Here is an 11,986-nt window from a genome sequence, read left to right as displayed (position 1 = left end):
ACAAAGCAGTTTGGATTACCAATCAGACTTACACGATGCTTGGAAATACCTTTGCGGAGCGACGATGGGCTGAAGTATAGGTAGTAAGTCGCATGTCATCAGTTGACGACAAGCCATGCACGTACAACTGGCTGATTCTCATTAACTTGCAAACCCTACATCTTTTATTGGTGGAAAAAGCAAGCCCAGGCAGCACATATCAACAAAAGCATGGCCTCCCATCTGTATTTATCTCAAAGACATCAGTCCAGCCCCAGAAAGTGGCGATCCACCATGTTTTCACGCGGCGGGTCCTGGTACGGGGTACATCTACCCTTGGCCATGGAGTGAACCAAGATCTCACCGTCAGTACGGTAAAGAATGTAGGAGCTATCAGACACCATCAAGTAAAGATGTTCGTATGCCAAAGAAATATCATGGTTTCCCCCTCGAAGAGTGTATTGGAAAGCATGTGATAATCACCATCGTAACAAACACTTGCCGACCTGCTTCATTCCCAGGCAAAATGGCCATTTTGACCTTATAGCCAACTATCTCAGTTCCGAGGATGGCATATTCCATCCTGCAGACCTATCCGCACGCTGCACAGTGACTGCCGGCATGGACCATCAACGCATATTAGGCACCTATGAGCAGACCAACCCGCCGCTGGTTCTATGTGGCCTACTGCGTGCGTTCATCACTCTTACCATTGACAGGGCGATATCGTCACTTGCATTCGGCATATGCCGAACCTGGAGCTATAGCTGGGCCGGTGTGGCATTGGATTCTACCGGTCCTGTCGGCGGCCAGGTCGTATTATGCACGGTCCTTCTTGATTGCATGGAGTAAATATGCAGTTTTCCAAGATGCCTAAAGGTGAAATGGTATATGATTGGAAGTGAGGCAACGAGCGAACCATACATGTACGACAGGTCTCTCTGCATGCAGCAGAGCGTAACATACATATCCGCGGGTGGCTTGCTACTATGACCGACGACCTTCATCACGCCTACATCATGCACTATCGATCCTAGCGTCCGCCGTGCCCCCGCCGTACCAGGACTGCTTCGCGGAGAGCGGGGGAAATCCTCCAGTCCGACCGACGCGCTATGGGATATCCCAATTTCCAGATCCCCTCCAAAGTAAATGCATCCGAGAACTTCTGCGCCGGCTGTTGTTAGCCAAGGGAGATGACTATTGACGGGACCATATCTTACTTGTGAAAAATGGCTGTCATGGAAATCCTAGAAACAACATCCAAAGCAAAAATTCGAGAAAACATGATTGTTGCTGTTGCGTGTAGTCGTCCACCCGAACGTGCTCAGTCGGCGGAAGCGTTCCTGTTACCCTTCGGACCCGAAGGGTGCGGGGTCGGTGGCTCCGGCTCCGGTGGCGGGTGAGGTCTATACTGAGCGTTGAAGTTCTCCGGGAATGTAGTACTCAGGTGGGCCTCGGGGAACAGTCCACAGTTTCCCCCAGACAATTCTGCGTTGCATCCGTTGAACATGGTAGCGTGAATTTTGTTCCGGATATTTCGGGCTTTGGTCTGATAGATGAAGACGCCCCATGTACTAGGGCTGGTTAGAGGTCTATACGTGAATGTATGGGGAGTAGCTGTGATGATGCCGGGCAGTATGGTGCAGCTGTGTTGTTGAGAAGAAACAATCCTCGACCAGGTGAACCACCTCCCCTCACTGGTATTTATATGCAGCACGGTTGGGTTTAAGGATAACGATGCCCAAAGAATATGCACACCCGTTGGGTCAAACTCGAGAGGGCCCGAGCGAACCGGTACATGAAGTCACTTCTGCGTTACATGGCGAGAATGGCTTGGTGGTGTAGGGCGAGATCATCCTATGGGCCCGCGCGCGTTGAACATCCCACGCTGGCGATCTCTATGAAACGTGCTCTACCAGAGTTTGGCCCCCCGGTCAAGAGAGCCCGAGGTGCGTTGGTACCAGTGTGCTACGTCTTTTTGTTTGTTCAACGAAGGGATAGCGAGGAGGTGGCGGGCATGTTGTCGCCGGCGGAGTGTGGCCAGGGCCTATTCGTCGGGGACATGACGCTCCGCTCGTGTAGTTAGTGCTTCGTTTTCGTCGTAGCAAGCGTTCACCCGGGCCATATCATTGGCCTCCGAGGGCTATTATAAGGGTTGTAAGGAGCAAGGGTGCCAGGGAAAGTGGTGCCACTGAAGAGATATTTAACCAGATATGTGCGGTTTGCCTCCAAGGCAATCAGAAGCTCGGGTTTTATCTGCAGAATGTAACGCACGAACCGCCATGCATGATCCCGTGCTGTGCGTATGTCATGCCTGCTGGCTTGTCATCCGACGACCGGTATCCGATATCTCGAGTGACAGGGGTCCGTCGACGATCGAAGACGCGAAGATGGACATGGGGTGTCATCTGACAGGTTGTCGATATTGGATGGCACCCTGGCAACCCCTCCTGGACGGCCCTATTTTTTTCGGAGAAGGAGTGGCAGTTCGATTCAACTCGGACCGTACATTGCGTGGGGCCAAGGATCAATGGAAACCACCGTACATATATGAAATCCTGCGAGGCTCTTTTCTAGCCGTGTGATGCGAAGATCCGAGCCGCATTGGGTCCTTTGGGTAACTCAAGCGCTGCTGCTGCTGTCTGCAAGCGACGCAAGTGCAGACCACGGCACTTCACGTACCCAATCTTGCCCACAGAGCGGTAGCAGTTTGCGGCATTGTGCTTCAGGGTCTCGTGTTGGAGAAGGGTAAGGAATCCAAAACGCGTCAATTGATGCCCAGCACAGTGTCAGTTCTCTTCGATAGGGTCATAGCGACATAGGGTGACTGTTGAGGCCCTATTCGAAATTATCCGAAATGAAAGTGATATCTGCTTTCAGTTTCAAAAACACGAGTGAGTCTTGTTCATGGTCGGTATGACCCGTCAACTTTTGGAGGTAAGGGAGGGTCTGAGCGAAGCGAGTTCCACAATCGAATTCTTCTCGAACTCTTCTCGAACCCATCTCGAACTTGAGGAGCTTCGAAATGTAACATTTAAATCGATTTCAAGGTTTGCACGAGCATTAGTACTTAAAGCACGTTTTCACCTATCTATTTTTACATACTTGACGTTGGGATGCACGTAAGCGCGGCTCATCACAGTCGCAACATGGGATCAGAGTCATCACTACGTTTTGTTCCTGCAGCTTTCCATATCAGGTGTGTAAGCCCGGCGCCCGGCTTGCCTCTACAAGTACTGTCCGGCTGGATTGCAGTCAACTTCCCCCAAATTGCCCCCCTCTTCGGACATCGGGGATTGATTGATGGCTTGCAGGCCGTCTTGCCCAAGTGGGAATTTGAGCCGCTGTGATAGGTCCGTTTCTACTAGCAGCAAAAGAACTCGAGATAAGAGCCACTCTCCTGCCTTTTGCTCTCCTCAGCTCCTCTCTTTGCCGCAGTGGCTGTTCCTCCTTTCCTCCAGTAGTTCACACTAAACCCCGCAGTGTCAACCCCACAGCTGCCTTCTTAGAGGTTCAAGCTATTGCCGAGCAGACCAGGCAGGCACCAGGAAACAAAGGCCATGTCTCCAAGGTAGGGACAAAGATGGTTGGCTGACACATGTGACTGGCATGCCATGCTAATAGTTGTGCCTTCTCATGTTTGCTCAAGTTCCAATAGTTCTCCTTCTCCTTGCCTGACTCCAAAGTTTCTCAGCTATTTGAAACTTCGCCAAATCACACGTACTTGACCAATCTCTGTTCTCGAAACAAGTTGTTAACCAACCACGAACGACACTCCGTGTTAGCTTTCCACCATATATATTGGCTGTCAGATTATTACCTCACCATGGCTCCCCTCAAACCCCATTGGAAGCAGCCCTCTCACCCTGACATTCAGGAGGTCATGATCAATGAGCATGAATTCACCTCCAAGAGCTTGTCCAAGGTCTCGCTACCACCATTCGGCTTGTACGCGAAGCTGTTGTTTCCACCTTGCACCCTTGTCACTGGTGATGAGCCAACCTATGCTACAGTTCAATTCGGCAAAGACAAACACCTGGACCTGAACAGCGACCTTTTGTACATTAACCATTCCTGTGAACCGTCGCTGGTCAGTCCTACCATGTCCAAGTTGGACCCAGCAACCCCTACACCGCACTGACGAACAGAATCATGTCTAATACCAAGTAGATCTTCGACACTGCCAACTTGCAGGTCATCGCCGGACCCAATGGAATCCAAGCCGGAGAGGAATTGACCGTTGGTAGCCCCTGTAGAGAGCGCACTTACTTGGTTCGGGATAAACAAACTTACTCTATTCTAGTTCTTCTACCCATCCACCGAGTGGGAAATGGCCCAGCCATTCGACTGTCTCTGCGGCAAGCCGACATGCCGTGGTCGTATCAGCGGGGCTCGCGACATGAGCGCGAAGCAGCTGGAAGGCCTGTGGATCAACGGGCACATCAGAGAGCTGCTGGAGGAAAAAGCAGCCGGAGACGCAAAGTTGTCACAGAACGGCACCTCCAAGCCTGTCTCTGCCAGCAATGGCCAGTCCGACGCTACTGCTGCCGCTTTGGAGGAGGCCCTGAGCCATGCCAACAAGGTCGTTGAAGCTGCACGAAACGCTTTGCAGTCTTATATTGAGACGACCACACCGGGACAAGTGAGGTTCTACGTGCCTGGCGGTAATGGCAACCTTCCCAACGACACCCCTGCAGCCGCGGGTGCGAATGGAGGAAATGCCCAGGCCACTATGGCCCCCGGATTGCCCAGAAGAGGGCCAACGTCCCGGGAACTCAGCGGCGAGATGGGTGGCGACACCATCGTCGTTTAGGCCAGGTTCGGTGACTGGCCTCATCTGCTGTTCCGTCTTGTCTACATGTTTCTCGCTGCGCGGCTTGCCTTCAACATGCCAATCCAACATTGGTATAGTGTTGTTTTATTCCCCCCTGGATCCTCGAATGGTGCGACTTACAAATAACGGGCCTGCCGGTTCCCTGAAGTGGCTCAAGTAAAGCGAGTGCTGCTTTGTATGCCGTATCATTCTTGTTCAGTCTTTAGCTTACAGATCTCAACATCAAATGCATATATATATCATCTATAAACTTACTGGTATTCTTAATACTGGGCCTAACTCGCAAGCATGACCGGTGAATAAGCGGTACTCGTATGTTATACTCGCCTGCTCGTGCGCAGTTGCTTCCCGAGAGAAGCCTTACACTCAATTGAGTTCCTGTCGTGCCCAATCACATCAATAACGTTTTTGAGAAGAACATGATTGGGTACAGCCCGCCGCCTCCCTCTCGTATCACATCTCTAGTACACAAGCTACATGTCCTTCGCCGGCCCAGTAGCCATCGCCAATCGAACGTAACATTTGTGCGGAGTATAGCGAAAGGTAAAATTACTATGGTACCCCTTATACGCTTGAAGGTTCTATTGTCAACCTTGTGGTGTATTACAATAGTACGTGTGTATCGCATCAGCTTCCAGGGGAACAGCAGTGTACACGCTTCTAATATTTCTGCCTCGATGCTTTAAGTGCTGCTTTTATGCCACAGGAGGTCTTGGTACTGGTCTTGGGGGTGTTGAGAAGAACATTGCACTACACTTGAGCTTCTGGAATCATACGTGTCAAATTGAGCTAGTTTCACCTTCGTCTGTTTCCGACAGAACACACTGCGTATTGAAGAAAATATATTCGACATTCGATGTGAAAGTCAGCAGTTGACGTAGCACTGCTCAAAACAGAACCCCCAAGACAGATTGTGGGGTGCTGCTGCCTGCATGTGGATTGGCCAGAGCGCTACTCGAGTCCATCTGTGCCAAGCAAGTATGCACTACCGCCACTGACTACTGGGCGCTTCCACCCATGGCCCTGCCGGCGCATTGAATCGAGACAGGATAGATCAGACGAACCTCGACTACTTAGGTGATAAGAATATCCAACATCGCCAACAGCCAAAATCAAGGGGGCGGTCTGTTTGAAACGAACGGGCATTTTTCCTTTGGCTTTGCTACCATTGCATCGCCAAACCTACAGGACTACGAAAAGAGTTATCGATAGAGTCCCCGTTTTCCAACTTCTTTCATTCCTTCGAATCGGTCCTTTCAAGCAGCCAAACTGCCCTCAATCGTTTCCCCTAGTGGCCGTCCGACCCGTGCGCTGCTACCTAGATTTCCCGCCCGATCTATCTCTCGGATTGAACCCGCCGAAGGCATATAATCTCCCGCCACCGCCTGCGCATGGGCAATCCGAACACTTTTTTGTTCATTGCTCAGTAGCACAGCGTTTCAAGATGCCGATACGGTTCGCCCCGCGGCGCGTCTCGCTGCTTCTCGTGGCCATTGGCATCTTCGCCCTCTTCACCCTGTTCTTCACCCTGCCCAGCGCCATCCCGACGGGGCCGAGCCTCTCCAAGTCCATTGCCGAGCACAAGCCCTCGATACCCAAGATCCCGAAGCTCCAGGAGTTCAAAGACCACCTGTCGACAAGTCTCCTCAAGCCTTTCAAGCCCGCCGTCCACCCGCCGGTCCAGGTCAACTCGACCGATGGCGAAAGCTCCTGGTATTCCAACTGGAACTGGCTGAGGCCTTTCTCCTCGTCCGTCACCCTGGACGAGAACCGGTCGCTGCTTCCGCCGCTGAAGAAGCGAACCCCGATCTACTGCTACTATGACACCACGATCCCGAGGGAGAAGGAGCTCAAGGAGGCCGAGAGCGCTCTCCTGCTGACATGGCGACGGGCTTGGTGGGCGCAAGGCTTTAAGCCCATCATCCTCGGTGCTGGCGAGGCCATGGCCAACCCGTTGTACGATGAACTGCAAAGGAAGGAGGTCGAGCCCAAATTCAAGACAAACATGATGCGATGGTTGGCTTGGGAAAACATGGCCGGAGGCATGCTGTCGGACTACCTGACTCTCCCTATGGGTGCGCGGGAGGAGCCCTTGCTGACATATCTGCGGAGAGGGGAGTACCCTGACTTGACGAGGTGGGAAGGTTTCGGAAATGGATTGTATGCCGGCCCAAAGAACAAGATTACCGATGCGGTCACCAAGGCACTCCGAAGCCCCGAGAAGAAGGAAGCCAAGGATGTGATTGATGCGGCGCCAAACGATGCCTTCAAAATCGACAAGTCCCACGACGGCCTGGCCTACTACGCCCCCAGCATCATTGATGAGAAATACCCCAAGGTTGCGGAGGAGATCAGGCGCAACCGCGCTGAAGGTTTGAGGCGCCTGAACCAGCTGGTCAACTCGCACCTCCACAACACATGGCAGGACCTTCACCCCTTGGGTATTTCCGTCCTCAAGCCCATGCCTGCTCATACTACCCATATGATTGAGCCTGCTCTGTCGTTGGCGGAATGGCTCTCGCAGTGTGGTGACACGCCAGAGCCTACTTCTTGCCCGCCGAACCTGCCCAAGTGCTCGCCTTGCGTCGCCTCTCAACCCATGAAGCTTTCCACGCCTGCCAGATATCGTAACGACTCCGGTCTTTACCACATTGGCACAGTGCCCCACCCCTACACCATGGCGACTCTAGATTCCCTCCGGGAGGAAATTGATGTTGGCTGGGTCCGCCGCTCGATGGAGCGGGACAGGTGGCTGTACGAACTGACCAAGGAGTACCTCGGCGTGCCCCTTGGCGGTCGTGGCCGCATCCTCAAGTTCAAAGAGGCCGTGGCCGACGAATACGCCACGGCGCACTCCATCTGGCTGACGGCCGAGCACGAGACGGTCCCGCACGACCTGGACTGGTACTTTGGCTTCTCGATCCCGGTCAACGGGATCGACAAGGGCACGTCGGAAACGCCCGTGCCGGGTCCGGAGCGGCGGCTCAAGGCCCAGAGCGCCGACGACGGCCCCCCCCCAAGGAGGACGAGTACAAGCTGGAGCCGGGTCTCCTGAAGCGGGCGCGCGACCTGGGTAAGAGCAAGGCCGAGAAGGACGTGGCGGTCCGCAACGCCATCGAGGCCTGGAACCTCGCCGACACGGAGGCCTGGAAGTTTGTCCGGGCGTTCCTGGCCCGCACCCGCGTCGAGCGCCTCAAGTGGGAGGAGGAGGAGAGCAAGTACGCCGAGGGCGCCGGCAGCGACCGCGGGAGGAAACGGACGGCGTGGGACCGGTGGACGGATGGGAAGGAATGAGGAAGAAAAGTGACGGACGGCCCATGACACACTTACGCGAGAGAGACATACATACAGTAAACACAAATCCTTGTTTTTGGATATCTATACACACATACACTTACGGAGCGAGACAGCAGGAGGATATGTATCATCACACACGCGCACCTACCCTTGGATGAGGGAGTGGTTGTTTCCCCCAACGGTGTAAAATGGAATGAATATACCTTAGCCTATGGTTTGGTCCACCCTGTAGAACCAGATCGATAGGTCACTTATACATGTACTACAAATGATTGATGAGAATTATTATACTTAAGAAAAAGGAAGTTTTTATAGCTATTAGGAGTTGGTGATGAATGTGTTACGCAATCTGTGTCCTACTCTTGTTATGCACAAGTGGTAACATCGCTGGCTGATGTCGCTGGAAACTTCCAGAAGAGACAAGCTTGAGTTTGTTTCTTCACGAGCAACGATTCATGCCGATATCTGGTTGACCATATTATGAGTTTATTATTTTTCTTACATTTTTGCTTTCGTAGCATGTCGTCTACCTCTTCGGGACAACAGTTCGAAGCCCAATCAAGGCCTACCTACTCTGCCACATTACTGTACATACCATGTACCAAACCAACCGCGCGGCCCAAAGCACACCAGGGGTATCTTGTCAACCGCTTCTTCTACCTATTCCGTGGCGCCCATTTGATATACATACTTGACGTCCCATACGGTACCATCAAAAAGGAACCTCAAAAAACCCATCTGCCAGCTTGGGTATCACGCTATCACGATAGACACGTGATGGCATCGAATCTTATTCGTACTCTCGCACAGGCACTTCTCCTTCCAGCTCGTCTTCCATTATGCAGGAGACTGGCTTGCTTTACCGATTTACTGCTCGCTCACTTCCGTATGATCTTTAGCAGGGACGTAACGCGCGACTTCTTGCTGAGCCCAACACGGTAAGCCACCTTGCCAGGCTGCTGCGAGGGCGTCGCGGGGTTGGCAGTCTTTTTGGTAGCAGTAGAAGAAGCCGCCGTCGCCGCCGGCTCAGCAGCTGGTTTCTTAGTAGCAGTGGTGCTGCTTTCCGATTCACTGGCTTCGGTTGCCGTCACCGCCGGAGACTGCAGTTTCGTGTTGCGGTCAACTTCCTGCAGCGGAGAAGCGCTTCCCTGAGTAGTAGCTACTTCGGGCTCTTTGGATACCTTGGGGCGTTTAGCGGGCTTTCTCCCTCGCTTCTTCACCACCGGCTCGTCATCCTCGTCATCCTCGTCATCCTCGTCGTCCTCGTCCTCATCCTCAGAGGGCGGTATCTCCTCGCTCGCCGAACGCCTTGCCGATGGTCTTGTGGCGGCCCCTGGGGCGAAGTCCTCCTCGACCATGGCCAGCGGGTCTGCCGTGCTTGGAAGGGTGTTTTGCTCCGTCCTTACAGGGGACTTTTCGGGGACCTTCACCGGAGTGTCCGATTTCCGCGGCCGGCCTCGCTTCTTCTTGGGCTTATCCGCTGGTGCAGCATCGTCTCCGAATGCATAGGGGTCTGCCGCTGTCGGCTCTGGGTCCGCTACGCCTGACTCGGCTCCGGACACGCTCGGCGCCTGAGCCTGTGTCAGCTCATCACTGGCCGAAGGCGGCGGCAGCTGTTTCTTCTTGCGACCTCGCTTCTTCGGCGGAGGTTTCCCATCAACCATGACTAAACCTGAATCTGTAGCCGGCGCTGGAGCTTTTGTAACGATATCTGGCGTTTCTGGAATTTCCCTGCTGGCCTCTTCCGTTGTTACTGGCAGCTGGCGAGGATCTTGAGTCGGTGGTAGGTCCTGGATTACGTCATCGTTGGGGTCGGCCTCTGCCGCTCGGGTATTGTTATTGTTGTCCTTATTACTAGCCCCGTTAGATCTTCGGCGGCTGGGCCGCGGCTTGTAGACTTCCCGATGGAACCCCACGTCCTCGGAGTCCCACCCGTCGTCGTCGTCCCCGGCCAGCTCGTCCTCATCATCCGACCGCCTCTTCCTTGCTTTCTGTCGCTTTGGGGACGGAGACCGTCCGATCGGCTGGACGCCTTCCTCGTCTACGCGCGACAATTGTCGTGGCAATTTTGGTAGTTTCCCTGTTGATGTTGGTTCTCGTCTTCTGCTCTTGGCAGAAGTAATTATATCTGGAGATGATGTCAACTGTATGGGAAACAGTTAGCTTGCAGTATGAGTGAGATTGATAGTGAGATAACCTACGTCGACCATGTTTTCTGTGATTTCTGGCCCTTCTTGATTGTGTTCGATACCCATTGGCTCGTCATCATCGAGCCCAGGCTGCGCCAGCTCCCAGGGTGGCCTGGGGCCCGACGACGCATACCTGCTCGGCGTCGAATACGCAATAGTAGTCGCGCAGCTCGACTTGGGTTTCGAGGCAGGCGGAGGCGCCATGGACAAGTCGGGCGCAGCCGCCCCGCCACCGCTGCCGTGCCCACTATTATCATCCGAGGAAGAAACGTGGACCGTTTTGTACTGCTCCTTCTGGCTGGGGGTCAGGCTGCTCGGGGCGATGTAGAACTTGCCGGTATCCGGAATGATGGACTCGTTAGAGGCAATCTCCACCATCTTGCCCTTCTTTGCGGCAGGCAGCCGGTCCGACGAGCTCCGGTCGACCTCGGCAACCTCGAGCTCCTCGGGCCCGGCGAAGAGACCCGCCGCCGACGGCGAAGGTCTCGAGATGCTACCTCGCTTCCTCTTGCCGTACGTCTTGGTCGCGGACTTGGCCGACGACTTGCTGGAGCGTCCCTCGTCTCCGCTAGAGGGGACTTCCCACTCGTCCTTGCCGTCGCTCTTGCGTGGCGTCGTGATCTCGCTCGCGCTGCTCACCTGCTTCCCGGACAGGGTGGTAGTAGTAGCGGCGGCGTTCGCCTTCGCCTTGTTGGCCAGCTTCACGGCCGGGCTCGTGACGTCCGTGGCCGAGGACACGTTGGACGACTTGACGAGTCTGTGGCCCGCCTTGGGCGGCAGCGACACGTTGTCCCCGCTGCTGCTGGTGCCGCCGCTCGCCTTCTGACTCATACGAACGATATTCTCTATGAGGCTAGAACGCTGCTGCTGCTGCTGTTGCTGATGTTGTTGCTGGGCCATAAGCCTGTGCTCATCATGTACGTTGTTGAAGAAAGTGGTGTCCGTTGAGCCAGATGTACGTTGATGCGGCTGTTGATGGCCATACTCGTGATTATGTAGCAACGCATCCTCGATCTGGTGCACAGGGCTCAGCGGCTCCATCTCAGGAGCCTCCGCGTCGCCATCTACATCATGACGATGGACAGCCGCAGCAGGAGGCGCCGCGGTGGGAGCCGGTTTCAGAGGACTGTCGAAGTCATGGTCTTCCTCCTCATCCGAGTCCGCAATAACTCTGCGTGGGACCATCTTTCACAGACAGTACACTCTCGATCTCCAGTGGCCGTATGAATGCTATCCTCGAACATGCATACCGGATTTGAATGGGTCGGCTCGGGCATAAGACTGATATGTTATGTACATAGAAAGGCTCAGTTGAGGTTAGCGCGTCTGCGCTTGCGGGCTGGACGCGACAAGGGAGTATGCAATTAACGCGTCGGGGGTGGGCTGCTGCTAAAGTGCTGCTAAAGTGGCATTCCAACCCCACATGGAGCAATTGCCATTACCTAAGCCGATTGATCAACTTCGACGGCATGAGATTAACCAACAATACCTCACATCCAGGCTTCATCTAGAAAAGGAATACACAATATGCAGCTACGTCAAGCGAGGCGAGGCCGGGTTACGGTTCATGATTATTGCCCAATGCTGGTTCCTATTGTATGTATGTAGAACGCTTCTTTCTATGCATTGCCTCGCAAAATATATACAACGAAGAGGTTCTTCTTCCCCTTCTGTAAGCCCATGACAG

At 53.9% G+C, this 11,986-nt stretch overlaps 4 protein-coding genes across 4 annotated transcripts; 2 read left to right on the top strand and 2 right to left on the bottom strand.

Moving 5' to 3' along the window:
- Nucleotides 1–1,303: 1,303 nt before the first annotated feature.
- On the bottom strand, nt 1,304–1,489 carry PG985_008353 (uncharacterized protein; the record flags this gene model as incomplete). The annotated part of the gene is made up of 1 exon (XM_066828121.1): nt 1,304–1,489. The coding sequence occupies one exon, from the start codon at nt 1,487–1,489 to the stop codon at nt 1,304–1,306; it is 186 nt and encodes a 61-aa protein (XP_066683033.1).
- A 2,316-nt stretch (nt 1,490–3,805) lies between these two features.
- On the top strand, nt 3,806–4,792 carry PG985_008352 (uncharacterized protein; the record flags this gene model as incomplete). The annotated part of the gene is made up of 3 exons (XM_066828120.1): nt 3,806–4,069; nt 4,150–4,218; nt 4,283–4,792. The coding sequence occupies 3 exons, from the start codon at nt 3,806–3,808 to the stop codon at nt 4,790–4,792; spliced, it is 843 nt and encodes a 280-aa protein (XP_066683032.1).
- Nucleotides 4,793–6,257: 1,465 nt separating this feature from the next.
- PG985_008351 (uncharacterized protein) lies at nt 6,258–8,107 on the top strand (the record flags this gene model as incomplete). Its single annotated transcript, XM_066828119.1, has 2 exons — nt 6,258–7,782; nt 7,809–8,107. The coding sequence occupies 2 exons, from the start codon at nt 6,258–6,260 to the stop codon at nt 8,105–8,107; spliced, it is 1,824 nt and encodes a 607-aa protein (XP_066683031.1).
- An 881-nt stretch (nt 8,108–8,988) lies between these two features.
- Nucleotides 8,989–11,484, bottom strand: PG985_008350 (uncharacterized protein; the record flags this gene model as incomplete). Its single annotated transcript, XM_066828118.1, has 2 exons — nt 8,989–10,254; nt 10,312–11,484. The coding sequence occupies 2 exons, from the start codon at nt 11,482–11,484 to the stop codon at nt 8,989–8,991; spliced, it is 2,439 nt and encodes an 812-aa protein (XP_066683030.1).
- Between the last annotated feature and the right edge of the window lie 502 nt (nt 11,485–11,986).

Source organism: Apiospora marii (assembly GCF_038362585.1).
Source record: "Apiospora marii strain CBS 49790 chromosome Unknown utg000005l_segment0_segment0, whole genome shotgun sequence".
In the NCBI taxonomy this organism is placed as follows: Eukaryota; Fungi; Ascomycota; class Sordariomycetes; order Amphisphaeriales; family Apiosporaceae; genus Apiospora; species Apiospora marii.
This window is presented reverse-complemented; position numbering and strand designations above follow the sequence as displayed.